Raw genomic sequence first — 21,244 nt, 5'->3', positions numbered from 1 at the left:
CGGATTTAAAAAGAATTGAAAGAAAACAGAGGCTGCAATAAATAAAGAAACTCTCTCATATAAAATTAAACGCAAATTAGTCGGTGAGAATTGAGTTGATTATTTTTATCTTGGCGAGCCTTTGAAAGCTAATCGGAGCTTTATTAATTATTCAATTCCATCAAAACTTAATTTTTGGAATCAAATACAATCAAATATTTTGTAGCAATTAATAAATAAGTTTACTGACTTTTTTTAAATAGGAATTACTGTCAATAATTTTCAGACATAGAATTTGAATAATTTTGTTAAACAGAATTAATTTTGAATAAAAGAATGTACAAAATTTTCAAATCAGTTTGAATATTTCATGAGATTTATGTTTTAGAAATTCTCTTCAATGCGGTGTGGAATTTTTGGCTGTTGTGTGGTGGTGCGTGTTCTGCGGCAAAAATTGAGCCAAAAGCATCTTGTAGTGATACTCGTAAAGTTTGTGAGAAGGCGTGCTATTTTTAAGGCGCTAACTGGACGGGTGTTTTATGAGCCGCGCCGACGCTTCACCGAAATAATTATTTGTCGCTGCCGCTGCTATTTCATTTTATCGCACCCCAGCGCTCTCTCGCTTTAGAGAATAATTCGTCCGCGTGTTTTGACGCCACGTGTCAACTTAGCGTAAATATAACGTTTCTTTTATCCGCGGCCTGCGCTAATAATAATTTGTCCGAATTTTTCAACACTTAACACTCAGTGTCAAGTTTCTGATTAATTAGATGCGCACATGCCACGATTTCTACATATTCTTATTTCAAAAGGCGGATGAAAGGCAAAGAAAAATAATTACCGAAATGAGAAGGCTCCATTCGCAGCAGAAATGAGTCCAGCTGGGCCGTCATCCACTTCACTAAAAATAAGGGTTGCTCTTCTCTGCTGCATCACTTCGGGCCCAAAAGGGACCCTTAACGCACTTCAACACCGATTGTCAAAGACATTTCCTGCGAACAAAACAAAAACAAGACATTAGAATTTAACAGGGATAAACATATAAATAGACTAAATTAAAATTTTAATGAAATATAAAAATTAAATATAAAAAATGTAGATAAACATAAAATGTGAATCTTAATATTTTATTGCTCTTGAAGCAAGAAAATGGAATAAAAAATTTCTTTTGGGCCAACATGCAATTTCGCATGTTCAATAATGCTGTAATGGTAATCGTCGCCGTGGGCAGTGAAAACGTCTTCATTTGGCCACCTCTGCGCCTTAAAGGTCACGTGACGCGCTAATCAAAGGTTCAACAACGGATGATGACTCTAATGAGCGAGTGCACGCAGGTGGTTCTTTTTTCTTCTTCTTCTCTCTCGTCAGTCTCGTCGCTCATTCGCCCGGCGATTGTTAAGTGAATCGGCGCTTTTCAAACACAGAGAGCTCTCGGGAATTAAAGTGTCCGCGAGCAGCGGCGCCGCGACGGTGCGAGCGAACAACAACAACGGCTTCGGCGGGCGCAGCGTGGGCCCTTAATTATCTATCGCGCACAAAAAGAGCAGAGGCTGTCGGTGCACTCGCGCAAAAAGCAGCAATCTCCGCGCGGCCGATGCTGATAGTTTAATTAAAGGCTGCCGCGCACGCTTTTTGCTGCAGCGCCGAACACCTGATGGAATAAATAATTAAATCGAGTTTTTCCTCTCACTCCTTGTAATGTGATGTAATTTCGCATTTTGATACAAACACATGTGATCTCTTTAATTGTTAATCATAGAATTCCTTCTTTATAGAGTCATTAATGAACAATGACATTATTATGAAGGAAAAGCACAAAGGCTTTTTTAAATTTCGATATAATTTTATTTATTTGAAAAATCCGTCAATAAATTTAACTAAATGGTATTCACACAAAATTAAGGTGCTGAATTTAAATATTACATGCAATTTCATAAGGACGGAGATATTACTACTAAATTTAATTTAATAATCTAAAATTATTTGCGATTATTTGTAAGAACAAGTTTTCAATTGAAAATAGAAGTTTTCTTTAATTTTGGAGTCTACAATGCTTGAAAAGTTTTTTTCTGAAAGATGTGCTTAATTGACTTGATTAAAGCTAATTGCATGTCAAATAGGTGAAAAATAAAATAATATTGTGATTATAAGCCACGTCCTCACAAAAGTTTAAATTTAATTTCTTTCAAGATAAACTGCCAGAGATATCTTGAGAAAGAATTAATAAATAAATATAATTATTTATTAAAAAACAACGAAGGAACTAAAGCATTGTCAATCAATGATATGCACAATGCAAAAAAAAAATAGTTTTATTAGAAAAGGTTTGATAAAAATGATTAATAAAAATATAAAAATTTAAAATAATAATTATGAAATTAAAAAAAAAATGAATTGCGCAATAAATTATTCTTTAAAAGTTTTAAAAACTTTAAATTTTTTATACAAAATTTAAAGTTTTTATCTTTTTCTATTTTCTTAAATTCCAGGTGGCAGATTTTGTCAACGTCCTATTTGTGGCCCCCTCAAAACAGGGAGATTTCGTGCTGCTGCAGCCTGTTCAACGCGGGTGCGACGCAGGTTGCATACTTTCGTGTTTTGCACATTTTATGCATTTTTTGTGCACTATTTTAAAAACCTTTCTAGAGGTTATGCTATTAAAGCTTTCTGAGAAAAAAACCCATTACTGCGAACCTTGACGGAAATGCGTCGCTGACGATTTCGGGCGTGATTGGGTATGTGAAATAGAGCCATCCGTCTTGGCTAGCAGCGATAAAGCGGTGAAAATAATAATGTATTCCGCCTAAAATCCTTTTTCGTTCGCTCACCACGGGCTGTTGGGAGTATATAAGTGTACGCGGCGTACATATTCATTTTAGTTTTGTGCTCGGTCGAGCCGATGTTAAAGAGCAAACCAGTTTTTGCTGTTAATTCCCTGATCAGGCCCAGCCCTTTCATCAGCATTGCTGATTAGTTTGCGCCCTGAGAGCGAGCCGCGAGTGAATTTCACCGATAGACGAGGCGACGGCCCGCCTTTGACTTTTTAATTACGAGGAAAAAACACAATGGGCCTCAATTTGCGTCAGTTTCGGTTATTACGATTTGCAATTTTATATACAATGATGGGCGGTTTTTGGACCGTTCCTGTTGCATATCTGATTCTAATGGGCCATCAGAGTCCATAAAAGGCAGTCACATTGAAAATCTCTAAATCTCTTAACGAAAAATATTTTAGTGGTAAGTTTGAAAATATTTATTTATTTTTTTGCTACACAATTTCTCTAAATTACCACAAGTCACCATTATTGATTATAAATTTAATAAATTTTAGGTAATTTATTGGTATAATTATGAGACTCTATTTTTTCAAATTTTTAAATAGAAAATTAACTACTTCAAAGAAAAAAGTAAAATATTTTCTGATTTCGGTTTATATCAAGTTTTACTAATTGAAACAAAAATTTAAGAAGAGCAATCCGAACATCAAATGTTAATGAAGAAATCAAACAATTCCAGCAGATGCCTGAAGAGCATCACGACTCGACTGGGACGTCTGCAGGGGGTGCAGTGGGGGAGGCGGCACGACCTTAACCTCGGTCGGGTGACCCCTGGGAGGCGGGCCCTAGCCTCTCAGGGCGAGCTCGCCTTTTCAGAATAAGAGAGAAATCTCTTTATTCCTTCTTACAGCCATGCACGTCAGCCACATTATTGTTTCAGCTCAGGTTCGGTCCGTCGGTCGTGGGCTTTGAAATATATCTAAATATTGTGTGTGTGTGTTTTTCTTGAGCAGCTTTGGCTGCACGACTCGGCTATGGGAAAAAGGCAGCGATTGAATAATTTCAATTTTCGAATAAATCATAACAAAACATGGAAAGAGCGAGGAAGGAACGAAGGACGGCCAGTAATTTTCTTATTAACTGATGATCAGAGAGGAAATATTTAATTGAGAGACAATAAATTGATTCAATGGGAAATTATATCAAAAGTACCTACATAATCCATTTTTTTTTCTCTTGGAACATAAATTTATACATTTAATAAATGAAAAGTAAAAAATCTGCAATTTTGGTAATTTTATTTTTTTTAATTAAATATTAAATTTTTAGGTATTTTTCTGCGTCCTATTTTTTAGCTGAACTCTCTGTTAATTATCTTTTTTCAACTTTGACTGTAACATCTTTACATGTTAATTTCCCTTTCTTTGACAAAGTGCCGCTGCAATATAAATAGCTGCAGATTCTCCTTTTGTGCATAAAACAACGCGCGGCACGCAATTCCGCAGACGAGGCAAGTCAGTCAGTCTCAAGAGCAGAGTTTAATTGAGTAATCACAAGCGATAAATCAACGTCTCTCGCGGGGAGTGAGTGCATCTTGCAATTATTCGCCGCGTGCAGCGCAGGCCATTTTATTAACGTGCACACCTCCGAGAGGTAAACCGACCGTGGGAGGTATGAAAAATAAATGAGAACGTGATTTCCAGCGAGAGCGAGATCGAGGTGTTTGCATTTCGAAAAGTCGCTGCGGCTGGGAATTAATAACATGCACGCTGCGAGGCGAAATAAAATAATGCAGCGCGCACACATGCATGATTCCATTCCCGGGTCGTTTTGTTGTTTGCGCACCGTATTATGCTTTTATGGACTCTCCAGCGCGCCTCGGCAGTACTTCTTGCTCGCGAGGCAAAACTGCTGCGCCAAACAGCTTTTAAATTCTGCTCAACAAAATATTTCCCCTTGATAAGTTAAAAAATTTAATTTTTTTGGCAAATTATAATTTAATAACTTATTTTATTTATAAGTTTTAAGAAACTAATATTCTCTTTTGGCAGGTCTACAGCTGATTAATTTTTAAAATTACTAAATTTTGGCACATAAATTTTGTCAAAGGAAGTGTTCGCTCTTAAATATTATAAAAAAAGTTTTTGATAATCATTGTTAATTCAATTTTCTGTTTTAAATTTCTCAACTTCTTCAAAGAAATTTAATGTGGAACAATAAGCAAGGAAACTAATGTTCTGAAATTTCAAAGAAATTAATTTGGGAAAAACGGTAATTTTATCTCTATTTATCTGCTTTAAAAGAATTTAGATTTCTTAAATAAAAAGAGTTGTTGAAATTGTTACATTTAAATCCGTTTTCAGAGCATTTTCTTCTTTCCAGGCTCAGTTTCTGAATCCACGGTAAATTTCCCTCATAAATTATTTCTAGTTATTTTATGTCTTCTTCCCTCTGTTGTCTGTAAAAACCAGATGGATAGAGACGAGCCCAGATTAAATCTACTGCTAAGTAACAACCTTAGCCAAAACCAAAAGAGAAGTCTTGCTAATTTTTTTTTCTCTCTTTTATAATTTAAATAGTAACAGACGAGGGATCTGCTTGAAAACGCGGCAGCTCAAGAGGAAACTGGCCTGCCCTCTAACTCTCTTCGGCCAGATTCGTTATCTCGACGGAGATTCGCGTGCAAAAATTATTGCGCCGACTTTGCACACGTTAATGACGAAAAAGGGTCGCGCTTGTCAAAAATGTTCGGCGCGAATGTACACGGCGAGTTAATAAGCGACGAGGTAGTGAATATTAAGATGTCTATCGCGGCTGCTGGAAAGTAGCTCATGAGCAAATACACATAAAGCTGCACATACTTGCCGCGTCTCCGCATTATAATGTAAAGGGCCGGTGTGTATGGCTATCACGGGGCCAGATCAGTTACTCGCTTTTCGCAGTCGAAAACCTCCTTTCTTTGAGGGCACCGCGAGCAACTACATTATAATATTATCTGTCTATTCTGCGATGCTCGTGGTAAAACGTTGAAATATGCGCGCGAGATTTAAGGTTAGCTTGAAGCCCCTGAAGAGACAGGAAGATTTTTTACGTTTTTCCAACTCCAGGTGAGACGGTTTACGTGAAAAATGCCCGTATGCCATAAAAGTGTTTTGCCGAGATGAAATGGGATATACTCGAAATTTCTCAAATTTTATTGGGATTCTCGATCTTATCTTTGTGGGCAAAATATTTCACATCTTTTGCTTTCCATGCAGGAACCAGTTTGTCAACGAAGAGGGCATTTAATTAATTTGATAAAATGTTGTGGAAAATTCCCTTACAAAGTGGGTTGGAAACTTGTAATAGAAAATAACTTTATTTTTAGTAAGCTTCAAGAGTTCCCTTAAGTAATGATCGTTTATCAACTTTGAAATTGAGGAAAGTTGTCTCACACTTAAATACCAATTAATAATTAACACAAAAAGAAAATCATATGTAGCTTTGTAAAATAATTCAAAACCAATAATTTAATATTCATATTAATTACTAATTTACTTCATTGTGATTAAGTTCTTTAAAACAGCTAATTACATAAATAAATTTTAAGGCTAATGCATTGACCATTTTAAAGGAAAAATTTGATGCAATTTGTTGAAGCCGTGGCTTGAAACTAAAACATTTTCTTCAAACGCTGTTCAATAGTTTTTAATAATAAATTGTTAATATTTATCTATGCATTTTTAAGTACTCTCGGCGAGATAATTTTTGAGTTAAATTACATGATTATTTTATCACAAGCTCATTAAAATAAATCCTCACCAATCAACATTTTCACCTCTCGTCTTAGCTTTTTGCTGGAATTTCTGATTTTTTTTCACGTTCAATTATATCTTTGGCGCGCAGAAATGATTACGATCTCCTGTCCTAATGCCTCTATCTCACGTTGTAAACTCTAAGACGCAACCAAATTTTTTTTGCCGCCGCACGAAAGGAATTTTTTTCCCTCAAATATTCAGGCAAATAATCAGCTTATTATTGCTGTGGGCATGCAAACAGCCACCGAGCAGCGCCATAAGAGGAAGAAAACGCACACAGCCGCTTTGTGGGAGCTGTAATATCTTTATAATAAACGTCCGTCTCTGGCTATCTCTCGCTCGCTCGTCTCTTTCAACATGCAATTATAACAAACCTCGCGGAAATATCAAAAGGGCCGCTGCTTTGTGTGCCGCGCGCTGTTTTATAACTCGCAAGATACGATTTTTATGCAGGTGAACCGCACTGACAATTCGTATACGTCTAACAAGTCTGCGGTTTTCTAATATTTGATGTCTTCATTCGTTCGGCTTGTTATAAAGGTAATAATGCTATTTATTTTTGGTTTGTACTCAATGGGATTTTCCTCTTCGAACGAGGAAAAAGTGTATGTTTGCAGCTAAATAGCAACGGAAAAGGAGAGACTCGCCTTGGATTTTGCATTGTGTGTGGTATTGTGTGATTTCTTTTGCAACATTTTGAGCGGAAACAAAGTTAACATTCCTTAACTTTTTAATGTTATCGATCCAAGTTGATCGTAAAAATTACCAATTTGATATTTTCATAAAATATATTAACCACAGCCAGATTAGGGCAAATTAAAAAAAAGCTATGTGACGAAAATTTAATATAAAAAAATAGATAAATAAAAATTATAATTTTACAATAAATTTGATAGCTTATGTTATTTCCTAATATTTAATCTTATTTTATTTACAAGAATTCCACAATTGGTTTCAAAAACTTGCTTAGTCCTGGTTCAATAAATAACTTTGCGCCTCTGTCAACTGAATTTAAAAATATTTTAAAGTAAACAATTTTATGGTTTAAAATTACTCCAGATAATAAAAATAGCTAAATTTTATGTAACTTATTGGATAAACACCCGACACCATTTTTAATAAAATTTGAACATATTTAAAATTAATTAATCCGAATAGTAAATATTTTTAATTGTATACAAAGTAATAGATTATCTTCGTAAGCATAAAATTTAAAAAACGATCCCCTGCCTTTTTTCAATATATAATATCTCAAAATTTTAAATAACTAAACACCTGATTTTTTTGTGTGTTTTACAAACTTAAACCTAAAAAATTTGTACACACATAAATTTAACTAAGATTCCCAATAGATGTTTTTTTTAAACTAGAGGTCGGAAATATATTTGTTCAGGTTAAGCATCTAAAATTAATTTTTTACAATATTGGTTCATTGCAGCGGCAAAAATGAATAAATACCGGAATGAAAAGTTGCTCATTCAAAAAATCATAAATTCAAACGACTTCGCGGAATGCTATTGAATGAATTCAATGTTTAATAATGCGATATTCCTCCCCTGGGGACGAGCGATCGTGCGATGCCTTCTCTCTTGAGAAGCGAAACGATTCTGGAGATTCACAAAAGATTGATCTGTGGAAGAGCCGAGGATGGTGGTGTGCGGTGCGGGAAGGCGATTTCGTGTCGGGCTCATGCGTGAAGTAATTGAGACGTAAATTACATAAGGACGTACATAATAAAAGGTGTATGTGTCCCGATGGCCATTAAAGTAAGAGTCTCGCTCAAGATGGTCTTGGCGTATTTGGTTCTGCTCCACTGCACGCCAATCTCACCGCGCTGCGATACATCTCAATCACTCATTTTTGTTCCAGCTTAATTTTTTATTCCCTCCGACTTCGGATGCACCGCTTTTGGTTTGGCCAAGTCTGCTGGAAAATTATTCCATTATGTCAATAAGCAGCTCTCTTATCTCCAGCGCGGCTCTCGCTCCACTGCCTTTTTCCCGTTTCCTCGTGAATTTGCACAGACATTTCTGTATGGAAACGGCGTGTTTTCATTTTAATTTCATAAAAATGCTTTGTTGGAAATTAAATAATATAAATTATACGATTCATCCATATTTCGAGAGGACTCCTGCTGGTTTTTTTTTATGCTTGCAGAAGGATTTTCTATCCAGTGCACACCAACCACTTTTCTCCAGAGAAAATCCGTTTGGTATTTATCTTAATGAGATAAAAGATAAAAGTGACCGTGTAAATAAGCTTGGATGAACACTGTACTGAAATAAGACAGGAAAATAAGTCATACTTCTCAGTGAAAGTTCTAAATATTTTAAATCATGAGTTTTGACTTAAAAATATTAGTAATTTATATCAGTAGTTCCAACCCAAAAAACTTATTCTGGAATATTTTAGATATGCATAAACCTTCTTTTAATAAAAATTCTTAATTTATTTTATGTGCAAATGTTCAATTTTTTTCCTAACTGATTGATTCATTTAGCAAGAATGCTACCTTATCATATCCTGCCCTTTCATGTCCGCCAGCATGGACAGTAATTTTCTCAGCAGACTTTTCTCGTCTCGACCCGTAAAAGAAAATATGAACATACTCGATTATTATCGCGGAGCACGCATTATATTTTTATATGTGATACGAAATACAGGGCAATAAAATTACGATGTCGTGCATGATAAAGTTGGCTGTGAGTTTCGCACTCCCCAAAGGTGATTATCTCGTCATCTGGCTGCTTAATATTAATAATAACACTCCGCCGGCCGCCGAGAAAAAAAAATAATATAACAGCAGCTGATGCAAATTTAACACGCGAAATTATAATCTTCCTTTTCCGTGATGTTATTTGCTGGCTCGTCCAAATATTTGGCCAATTACAGGGATGACCGAGCACAAAATTTACACTCAAACCGACATGCAAATTCGTCAAATTTATTGCTCTGAAACTTCATGGAATTTAAAACAACGTATCGAAAAGACGCTCAGGGGCCTAATTGCGATGCTAATCGTGTGCCTCCTTCTTCTTTCCCTCTATAGCAATTTTATGTATTAATTCGGTCTAAAAGCCGCGCATAAATATTCGTCGCCTTGCCTTCTTTCGGACGCCAAATTCCTCGGGCGACAAAAACGCGTCGGAGAGCTAAAGAAGACGCCGTTTGAATATAAGGAGAAGCTTTTATGGTCGCGGCTCTTCTCTTCGCTCACATGAAAAAAAAAAACATAAAAAGGCTTTACTTAAATTAATACGCAGTGGTATGATATGCTTTAAAATTAGACGCCATTGGTGCAATGTGCTCTTCAATAAAAAAATTATCCTTTTCTCTGTTTTAAGAAAATGACTGTGGCTTATCATCGTATCAACCATATAAAAAACAGAAAACAAACTTCCGATTTAATTTAGAATTTTTAATTTTTTATACTAAATGCATCAAATACTACAGTTAATTAATTTTAGCATATTAACTAGGGAAATTTTAAAATTTTGTATTTAAAAAAACCTTTTATTCGTAGTTTAATATATTATAAATTTTATTTTATACTTTTTGTATTAATATGAATAGGGTAAATTTTATTTTCAATTTTTTGATACCTAGAAAAGAAAAAGTGTTTAACTTTTTACTCTTGTAAAAATTTGTAAATTTTATAGTCGTTTCCCAAGAAGATTAATTGGATAAATACCATCGTAGTTTACTTCAATTGTTCTCGGATTCTTGCACTTATACGTAGTGTCTTTATAATTTAAAGATGGGTCATTAATGAAATTGTTAATATAAATTGAATTATTCAAAATGATCGTTAATGCAGAAAAAAAATCCACAACATTAAATGAAATAATTAGTTTCTCAAAAGAAATGAATTAAGGTATAGGGATTAAACGAAGTACTTCTAGTGCTACATACGGGTGCAGTTTTTTACAAAAATTACTCTAGATTTTAACAAATAATTTTATTCAACATGATTTTTATACCACAATGTGCAAATAAACAAAATTAATTTATCATTACAAAATTTTGGGTCGATCGAAAAGCGGTTGGCCAACCACAAAAGCTCACGGCTGCTGCTGCGAGAGAGACCGAATTTCCAAAGAGTCAGCCGCAGAAAAGCGGCTTGTAAAAGCTGTTGGCAATAAATGGGTCACCTTGCCTGCTTAGGGGATTACAAACACTAATCCCCGCGCGCCCGTGTGCCATATGCACGCATTGTGCAGCGCCAAAAGCTGCATCGCTCTCGGAAAACGGCCGCTCGGCCCGCTGATCTGATGCGATCAGACCAGCGCCAATTAAACCTTTTGCGTCTCGCGCTCACAAAAAGCTCAAACGGATCGAGCGTTTTATTTCACCGCCGGGGATGGAAGCGCCCCGCTAATGGCTTCGATCGACGACGCACACGGTGATCCGATCAACCACCGGGGGTGATTTCAGCCCCAACCGCATGCAGCACGCCCGGAAAATCTGTTGATCCTTCTATATAAATTAATTCAATTTTTATTCTTGGGCACAACTTGTAAAAATATTGCAAATGATATTTAAGTTGGACATCAAAACTCAGTGTTTTTAATTAATATGTAAAAATTAAATTTGGGTGGCTACAACTTAAAAATAAAAGTAAACACTGGAAAAAAGAATAATTAATTTCATTTCAATTTCTTCCAATTTTCAAGAAGATTTAACTCTAGTACCTTTTTAATTTATATGAGATTTCAATATTTTTTTGCAAGACTGCATGCAATATTTATTTAAATTTTATCAACTAATCAACGTGTCTAATGCTTGAAGAAATATTCATGTAAGATGAAGATGAAGCTAATTGCATTTTGGTATAATTTTAACAGGGATTTTAGTATTCACTATGTTGAAAATGAAATGATTATTAATATTATTGCTGGTTTTTTCCATTTAACAAAATATTTATATATGATCAAGAATCGGATTAAAGTTAAATGGGAAGGTCAATTTTTAAAGGTGAATTAATTACAAAATTGAAATAAAAAGAGTACTTTTTAATTGTTAAGTTGATCAACAGGTTTTCTGTAAAAACTTGGAGATATTTCATTTTAATTTCTTATTAAATTTCATCTGCTGAATTTTAATAACTGCAGCTGCGGGATGCAGAAAAGCTTAAAAAATTACAGAGCGTTTTGGTTGAAAATTATTAACAAATTTATCAAAAAATTCTGACACTTTTAACTCTTTTTTCAGTTGCAGGCAGAGAGGAGGAGAGAAAATTAAGCCGTCACATTTTATTCATTTTTCCCTGAAGCGCCAGCAATTTGCAGCTCCCGTCTCTTGACATCTTCCGCGGCGGCAGCAGTTTGATTAAAATTTATAGCTCTGGCTAATTAAACGATTAACTCTCTTTCTCCTTTGATGCCTCCATATCCCTATTCTTCGGCGATTTTCGTTTTCCAACTCTCCACACACGAATATAGCATAAAATTTGTAATTCAGGCCTGAGCACAAACACGGAGCAATTAAATATTCAAATTTTATGCATATGTTCGCCATCAAAGAGCCGGCGATGATTTCCATAATTCGGCGATTTCGATGCGTCGGCACAAAATTATATGAGTTTTCACATACGTACATTAGAGAGGCGCGCATATAAAAGTTTTGTGTGCTGCAAAATTACAAAAACATGGCATGCACGCGCGTCAAACGTTTTTGGAATTGAATTGAAAAAAGGCCACGCAGGAAATTGGTTGGCTTATTTATTTGATCTGCGTGTGGAGATCGATTGTGGTTCTTCGTATTACAAACGATTAAAAAGCGTGTTTGATTTCAATAACAAGTAAGCGTTAGAGAGGTGCCGACGACTCTTCAAGACGGAAGTACGGCGGCAGACTGACGATTAAGCGCTTTGCAAATAATATAGTTTGGAATATACTATAGTTATATACCGAGTTTTACATAATCAGCTATTAAATAAGTAATGATTTTTCAAATACAACAAAAACAAAATAAATATTTGAAAGGAATTCAAAAAAATTTAATAATATTTCGTTTTCATAGTTTATAACCTTACCTTATTATAATTTAAACCATAGCAACAGATATTGAAATTTTTGAGTATAACTGAACGTTTCAATGATAAATTTTACAATTCTGATAGTTTCCTCAATTTCCCGTAAAAATTATTTATTATTTATGTAATTAATGTTATTTCATTTATTTTAAAGTTAAGGTATGACAAATTTTGAATATAAGCCTAACTGAAAAAGCCTTGTAAAAATTAATAAATTTAATATAAAAAAAAAAATAAAAAAAAATGTATTAAATAAATAAACATAACTTATTTAAATTAATTAACAACCATTTTTTTACTTTTAATTAAATAAAAAATTTAATTTAATTACATCATGTTATTATTGATTATATACTTAGTGCTTATATTTTTGACTCTTTTAAATTGGAATCCTAAAATATTTGCATAAAATTGGATTCTTCGAGATAGAAAAGAAAATGCGAGATGCTGCTGTGCTGTTTGTCCAACAGCCGCGACCCCCCTCTTTTTTGCTGTTACGCAATTGTTTTGACCCCCGCTGGAGTCACAAATATCGGCAAGAATGGAGTCGTTCAAGTGTGAAATCGCGCTCACTCGCCCTTTCATTTGCATAAATAATGACAAAATCATCAACAGCTCGGCAAGTATTTATTTGCGGTCGTTAATCTACAAATAAAACACCGACGAGAGAGCAAATTCGCGGCTCGCTCCACGTGATCTGAACACATGCAGAAGTGCCGCGTGCTGCGTTGGAAATTTCAACGTTCGATCCGAGGTTAAAACAATAAAAAAAGGGGAGAATTTAAGAAGAATAAGGGATGAAAAATCGACGCACAAGCAGATTTATGCAGGACGCCCTGTGAGGTAAGGAAGTGGCAGTTAAAAAAACCTGCAGTTTTTTAATGGAATTATGAAGTAGAAAAAATTGGAAGATTAATTGTATTTAAAAGTTAATGAATTTAAATGTATTAGTTGCAAATGTAGTTTCTAGGTGTACCACAAGGCAAACTCTAGACAAATCGAGATTCATCATAAAAATATTCAAAAAGTTATAAATTAAAAGAAAAACAACACTTAGAGAGGAGAATCACTACATGTTCTGAAAAAGCTTTTCAGTAAACATTAAAAAATAAATTTAGATATATTTAAATATATTAAATTTTAGTATTTCGAAGTATAAACCCTGGTATTAGTTATTTTAAATTGAATAATTAATTAATTAATAAATATTATTAAATAAAATTTTATAAACTAAATTTATTTTCATCTTCTTTCATAATTTATAGTAATAATTTTCTTAATTAAAAAAAAAACTTTTTGATGCATAAAATAACAATTATACAAATAGGCGGTTGCAAATAGCATCAGTAAATTGGTTCGATTGATGAAAATATTTTAACGACTGAGGAAAGAGGTTGTTAATTTTAAAAATTGCATGGTTTTAGTTGAAATTATAAAATTATTACAATGTGAATATAATACTCAGCAATGAAATGAAAATAGAATATAATAATTTTAGATCATATACAGAGTTCTTCATTGTATCAAAATTATTAAATGAAAATACGACGTCAGATGTAAAAGGCGACCAAATGGTCCAAAACCGCCGGAGAGAGAGAATTGAGAATTAGCCGGACGAAGATTAAAGAAGGCGTAATAATGCCTTATGGTCGCGCTCTTTTACTGAATGGACATCTTTCAAATCTGTGTTCTTTTGATGATGCTGCGCTTATAGCCTCGCAACACGTGCAGCGCATCTCAAGTTAGGTACGCGTCCATAAGAGTAGCGCATCATCTTTTCTCGATCTACACCATCTAAATCTCGGCGCAGTCAGAAAAAAATGTATAACTGATGGCGAGAGATGTTGTGTGTGTTATTTTAGGCGGTGAATGCCAGTTCTGTTTTCTGGTGATGCTCATCCTCCTCTCGCCCACGCAATTGTGCTGAGCCAACAACTTAGGTCCATGTGTCGGACGGAGGTTGAATTTTATATATATTGTGCGTGACTTGAGACTCTTCATGAGAGCGAACGGTCACGTGGTTAAATAACATAACGTAATGAGTATGCACATAATTTAGAATATTTTCATCATATAGTTCCATTACAAAAAAAAAAATAATAATAATAAATAAATCAAAATTATGCCGCAATTGAAACCAGTATTTTTTTTTCGTAAAACTTATCACGGGAATTAGTGCTATAGTGAAAAATGATTTCTTTAATTTTTTCATTTCTGATTGACAAGAATAGAAAAGTATTTTGTAATATTAATGTAAGCTTTAAGAATTATAAAATTTACAAAATGTTTTTCATATTTTCAAGAGTTATACAAAATTTTCAAAAAATTGCATATTTTTCAAGGTTGAAAAATAGAGAGAAATCAAATTCAAATATTATAACCCTCTCTTATAAACACTTCATTTTTCAAGAATCATTAATTGTCAATATTTCTATCATTTTCAAAAATGGATAAGAAAATTTAACCATTTTTTAACGTATCAATTAATTTAAAATATTTGGCATTAATTTAATCAAGTTCCTGACCATTAATAAAAAATAAAAAATTTCAAAAGTAAATTATATTGAACTATTAAATCAAATTATCTGTGATGTTAAACTGAATGCAGATTAATAAGATTTTCCTGGAGCTATCAAGTTGATCTCAATATTTAGATTTTTCTCACACCACCAGTTATAAGAAGAAAGGAAAAAAAGACAATTGTTTTGCCTATACGAGTTTCAAAAACGAACTTTTCCCTTTTTCAAGATCGCAGCACGGCGCGTATATTGGAGCAAAATAATTGCACCGCACGTGCAGCAACAAACAACAAAACACCGAAATCAGCGGCACACATGCAAATCACACGCCGCGGCTCGAAAGAGTCAAACGCATTTTTACTCACGCGGCGGCGGCAGCGGCGTCGTGGCGCGAGTTTATCCACTCGAGTGGCTGCTGTCAAAGCGATTTGCATGCAGTCCGAAACAAAAACAAATCAAAACAGCATTCGATTCGAATTCTATTTTCCTCGGTAGGTCCGTCCGTCCGTCGGGCGACACAGCTAGACGCACTACGGCGGCTCGCTCTCGCGGCAGCCGTCGGCCCAGCCGGCCGGCCGCAGGGGAGGGGGCCGACCGGCCGCCTGCTCGCATCACGCCTCACAATCAGACGCACCAACGCTCATTTCTTTCTCACCTATACCAAATGTAATAAAATGCCAAATAATATGTAAATTAAAAAACGAAGCAAGTTCAAAATTTCTTTCTTGCGGATTAACATGGCACAATATATAATTATAAAATGACGCATAAAAAAGCAATCATGCCGTTAAAAAAAAAATTTCAGTCCTGCTATAGGGAATATAGAAATGATTTCTCAAAATAATTATGTAAAATAATTACAATACTTAATTTCCAAAGTTTGAAGATTTGTTTATTAATTCCATTAAACTTTTAAATCTTTTTTAATATTGTATCTAAATTATAAAATAACATTTATTTATTTTATTTTTAATTTGAACATAATTATTAAAGGCTAGAATCTAGATATACCTAACTTGAATTGCTCCTGAATTACTTGTATTAAATTTTACCCCGTTTAATTTACTTCATCTTTCTAAGCGAAAAAATGTTGCTTGTATATATGAAGCTTAAAAAAATTAAAATTACTTTTCAGCATATCTATTTATTATTTCCCTTCTTTAATAATTTTTTTATCTTAAATTTTCAACAAAATTAAATAAACTCCAGTCTTCAGCACTAACTGGTTTATTTATTCACTTGTTTGCTTATGCAGTTGATAAAAATCTCTCGATTTTCAACTTGAAGAGAGAATTATTTTCTATACAAGCACCACCAAGAGTTGTTAATTTGAATAATCAGGGACGAAAAGGAGACTTTGCTGTACATATGGCCGGGAGATGTTGCTGTTTGCAGCAAAAAATACTCCTTTTGCCTTGTGCGGGAAACGCGAAATGTCTCATGCAAATGAGCGCGCATCTTTCTTTAAACCTTTGGTATTTTTTTTTCATCGGCGTGTCTTTCTCTTTTCTTTCTTTCGTGTTTGGCGAAGAGAAGTAAAAAAGAAAACGAGCCGAGATTTCGCTCTCGGAACAAAGCAGGCGCGAGTGAGTTGTATTATTTTCACGAAAAGAGTTAGTTGTTTTGTTGCGCGGCCGGCGTGCATACCTGGTTGCTGGACCAATCCTCGAGAGTCGGAGGCTGCGCCAGAGGAGGCCCGGCCCGCCTCCAGACCGCCCCACGATCAAAGAGGGGGGCCGCGAATAAATTAAATAATCAATTGCGTCGAGCGTGTGGGGCGACCTCACTCATTCAGTACCACACTTACTGCTCTCTATATCATTTGATCGCATTACGTGTGGAGATGAGTGTGTGTACCCGTCGTTCCCAACACCGCTCATTAATTATGCTCAAATGCAGTAATATAAGCAGATGCGGTGGAAAATAAATAATTTTCAAGATTTTGATAAGCGAAATGCACTGGAAATTATTTAAAGTAGAAACCGGTTTTTTTTTTCAAATAATATAAAAAAATATTGATGCAAAATTAAGCGGTTTTTAAACTCAAAAGATGAATCAGATATGAAATTCTATCAAGTTAAGCTAAAGAAAAAACAATGGGTTTGAAATAAATTATAAAGCAAAACTTCTTGTAATAAGAAATCTTAATTATGCCAAAACCGAATTTAAAGTTTACGTTTTTTTTTCAGAAATTTATACTTTTCTCTTTTCTAAGATTTTCTAATAAAAACATTGGAGAGTTAATCGAAGCGGCAAAACATTTTGCACTTAAAATTACAAAAAAAAAACCGTACACGAACACGACCAATTAGCAATAGAAAAGGTTATGTATAAATTGGATTACTGGTGCATTATTATTTCACTCACAGACTTTGTTTGTCTAACAAAATGGAAATAAAAGAAATAAAAAATTTAATGAATGTATGATGATAATATTATTATTAAAGCATTTTTTTAAATAATACTAGACACATCAAATAACATTAGATAATAAAATAATTTGTTAATTCTTACAGTTTTTTTATTTTACCTTTTTATTTAATTTTATTTTGAATTGATTACACAGTAGTAAAGTAGGATAAGAATGATTTAATTGGTATTGGTGCTTTCATAAATAATTATAACTTATTACATTAAATGAATAAATTTTAATACCTCAAGCTTAGAACAGTGTTAAGTAATTGTTGAAAATTGACTGCTTCCTTCTTAAGCGGTGTTCATCTGTAGTATTTGAGATTAATATAGACAGATGGATCAAAAAATAAATACTTCATGGAAAAATAATAAAATCGATTGCATGGCAACAAGTTAAGTCGCTTATATTTTATTTTTACTCTAATGTTCAGAATAAAATAATGATGTCTAAAATGAGCGGCCGATCAAACAGAGCTAATTACTAATCGCCGCGCGAATATATTTTCCTCTCGCGGCGCAGGCTGTTGTTGCGAGAGACGGCGGAGGTCGAGATGCAATTAATAATTGGCTGTCAGCTTGACTCACTGAAAAATCAATCAGCAGCCGCGGTGCGGCGGCGTTATCTGCGCGAATCGAAATCGCAGCGGAATGCGCCGCCGCCGATGCTGAAAAGTAAAAAAGCAGCGCCGGTGCTCCCACTGAATACAACTGCTTTGAATAAAACGAACCGCGAGCAGAAAAAGCAACAGCAGCGAGGCGTGTACATATATATTTTTTGAAATAGATAGACGCTCTAAATAGGCGCGGGGGCAGTCGAGTGTGAACAGGACCAATATCAGTGTCAGATCTGCTGCCTCCGCGAACCCTTTGAGCTGCCTCCGAGCCGCCTCAAATCTCCGCTCTACCGACAAATCGACCGGCGGAAAGAAACGGCTCTGCAGACACCTCGCCTTTTGTCGGCGCGGCATTCACGCAGACAAACCGCAGCAGCACAAATATGCTTTAAACCGAGGATCAAAATGCTTGAAAGGCTTTTTGGTGATTAAAACAGATTAAATTCGCTTTCCAGAGGTTTCCTAGAAGTGTTTTGTCGCGGGTGAAGTTTTGTTGATAAATTTTATCAGAAGAGAGGCGGCGAGATTAGAACCGGTCGCTGAGCATATTATTATCACTGCGATTAGTTTTGAGCTTCAAAGAAACGCGCAATTGAGATAGTGCTTAGTTATTGCACAGATTTGCAAAACTTTGACTTTCATTATCTCCTCACTTTGTGCAGCATAATAGCAATATTTATAAAAATTACTTCTAGGCTTTTTTTGCATCTCTTCTTGAATAGAAATCAGCAGAGGATGTTGGGATCAGATTATCAGGTTAGACTAATTTGTACAAATTACTTAAAACTATCTGCAAATAAAGCGGGTGAGGTTGATGATCTAAAATTGCAAAAATTGTGATAATTTTTTCAACTAATTTTAAAAAAAAAATTCTTCTAATCAAAAGTTTTAAGCCGTTTGGCTTGTTTTTCGCCAAAAATATAACCGAAAAAAATTACAACAGTTCAAAGAGTTACATATAAATCACAAAAAAAATACCTATTTGAAACATAAGTTGTATTTTAAAATGAGGTGATTGATTTTTGTGGGTAAATGTTACACAACAACGAAAACACTGTTGTTATTTTTCAATTCAAAATTTTCACACTTGAGTTTTGGTTTATCAATTTACTTTACGAAAAACTTCCAAATCACATAATTATCTTTCTTATGTTCAGGAGAAAAAATCATTTATTTTAATAATTTTCGTAAATGGAAATTCGTTTAAATATAACATCTTCCATTCATTGCTTACTTTACAATTTATGTTATTTCTTAATATTTTTTTTTTTATATTCTTTTTCAGTGGCAAGGTGGAGGCGGCGGAGGAGGCGGGGGTGGAGGAGGCGGTGGAGGTGGCGGCGGTTATGGTGGAAATGGAGGCTGGGGAGGCTCAGGAGGAGGAGGAGGAGGAGGTGGTGGTGGTGGTGGACATGCTGGAGGTCATGGCGGCCACCCCAACTTTGCTAATTACGGAGCACCAGGCGGATATGGATTTGGTGGTGCACACGGAGGTCACGGAGGGGCTGCAGGTCAAAGAGGTCAAGACGGGGCACCAGGACACGGAGGAACTTCTAAACTAGGAGGGACGCCTGGTCTGGGAGGCCACGCTGGAGCACCCGGAGGTCAACCCGGTGCCCCTGGAGCTGCAGGTAACAACGGTCAAAATGCAGAAATCGGAACTCAAACAGAGTTTTCACATCGAGAACCAAACCAGAAAGATCAAGGGAGCCAAGGAGGCGCTGGGAGCCAAAATGAAAATGAACAAGCCACTCGAGGTGAAGAACAGGAAAGGGGTGAGGGAGCAAACTGATTGAGAAACTATATTATTGGATTTTTTTAATTTTACTCACTCAGTTGATGAAGAAACTGCAGAAAATTTGAACCATGGCAACAGCAATTCACACAAAGGAGAAAACAGCTTTAGCTTCAGTTTCTCTAATCCCTAAAATTTTAATAAAAACGAAAAATGAAATTGATTTTGTGTGATTTATATACCTGCTGCAGGCTGCTAATTGTAAATGAAAACATGAAATTCCCTAGTTTTCTGCCGTATATTTTATTCAATATTATATATTTTAAATATATATAAATAATTGCATTAATATGATAAATAGCTTGGAAGTAAATGTCCCCACTTGGAAATATGAATTATGAACGCTTTCTGATTCCCAAGCGAACACAAATAAATAAATATAATAAAACGAGTCATATAAAGAGTGCACCGACATATAAATATGGCATTAATAATGCACCATGTGAATGTGACCGGCCACTCGAAATATTGAGAGCACTCACCGGTCGGAGTGCACAATGAGCTTTCGCTCTCCGCCTGCCCCGTTATAAATGCAAAATATAATAACGCTCTCGCTCCTTATTCAGCGTGTTTACAAATATGTTGTCATCTCGTTTGCGTCGAGTGACAATAATAATGCGATGATATTATGTGCTCGTTGGTTGTTATCATGCACAATGAAAAAGAGCGGAGGCCACATCTCTCAAGAACACTTGTGACTTATAATTGCGATGAGACATTCCCATGCACTTCAAGCGCGTATTACTATTCTGAATGAAGATGTGCACATTATACTGCTGACATTTGGTGTGTGTAATGAGGGGAATATACATGAAAAGGGGTATGCAATGAGACATGAGAGAAATCCTACAGGCAGCAGCTAATGGCACTCCAAGCTGCCCACCATTATTTGCAAATTTCTCACGTGATAAGGAATAAAAATTGCTTAAAATTACCTGCAAACGAGGCGAGTATATAATGCTTAAAATTTTTTGATGATTAACTCAAAAAATTTAAGAACAAAAATAATAAGAAGAACAGGGAGCTCTTTATTTGCATTTAGCGGTGTCAAGTTTGGATAGGTTTGGACAATTTACTCTACTTTTTTTTATTTTTAGCAAAAAATTGTTCATTATTATTTCAGTTGGGTCTTCAATTATGTTGATCAGTTATTAATTAAAATTGTACGTTTTCTGTATTTTTGACCTTATCATTGCAAATATATTAAAAACTATGAAAGATGGCCAGAACAAATGTAGAGTTTTTACAAAAGATATTGGTTCAACTAAGGGCAACTTCCTTAATTTATTTTTTATGGATTTATAACTATTCTGT

The 21,244-nt window shown here is 34.8% G+C and overlaps 1 protein-coding gene across 3 annotated transcripts in view; it reads right to left on the bottom strand.

Moving 5' to 3' along the window:
* The window catches only part of LOC132203028 (transcriptional activator cubitus interruptus), a 65,403-nt gene extending 49,764 nt beyond the window's left edge, over positions 1 to 15,639 (bottom strand). For all 3 annotated transcript variants that reach the window (XM_059630456.1, XM_059630464.1, XM_059630472.1), the window contains exons 1-2: positions 15,472 to 15,639; positions 821 to 971 (exon numbers count right to left, since the gene is read on the bottom strand). In XM_059630456.1, coding sequence (XP_059486439.1) covers positions 821 to 872 — 52 coding nt within the window. In that variant the 5' untranslated portion in view covers positions 873 to 971; positions 15,472 to 15,639. The remainder of the gene's footprint in view (positions 1 to 820; positions 972 to 15,471) is intronic.
* Between the last annotated feature and the right edge of the window lie 5,605 nt (positions 15,640 to 21,244).

The sequence above is a fragment of the Neocloeon triangulifer genome, unplaced genomic scaffold, assembly GCF_031216515.1.
Source record: "Neocloeon triangulifer isolate White Clay Creek 2 clone unplaced genomic scaffold, ASM3121651v1 ptg000002l, whole genome shotgun sequence".
Lineage (NCBI taxonomy): Eukaryota > Metazoa > Arthropoda > Insecta > Ephemeroptera > Baetidae > Neocloeon > Neocloeon triangulifer.
Note: the sequence above shows the minus strand (reverse complement) of the source record. Positions and strands in the feature narration are given on the sequence as shown.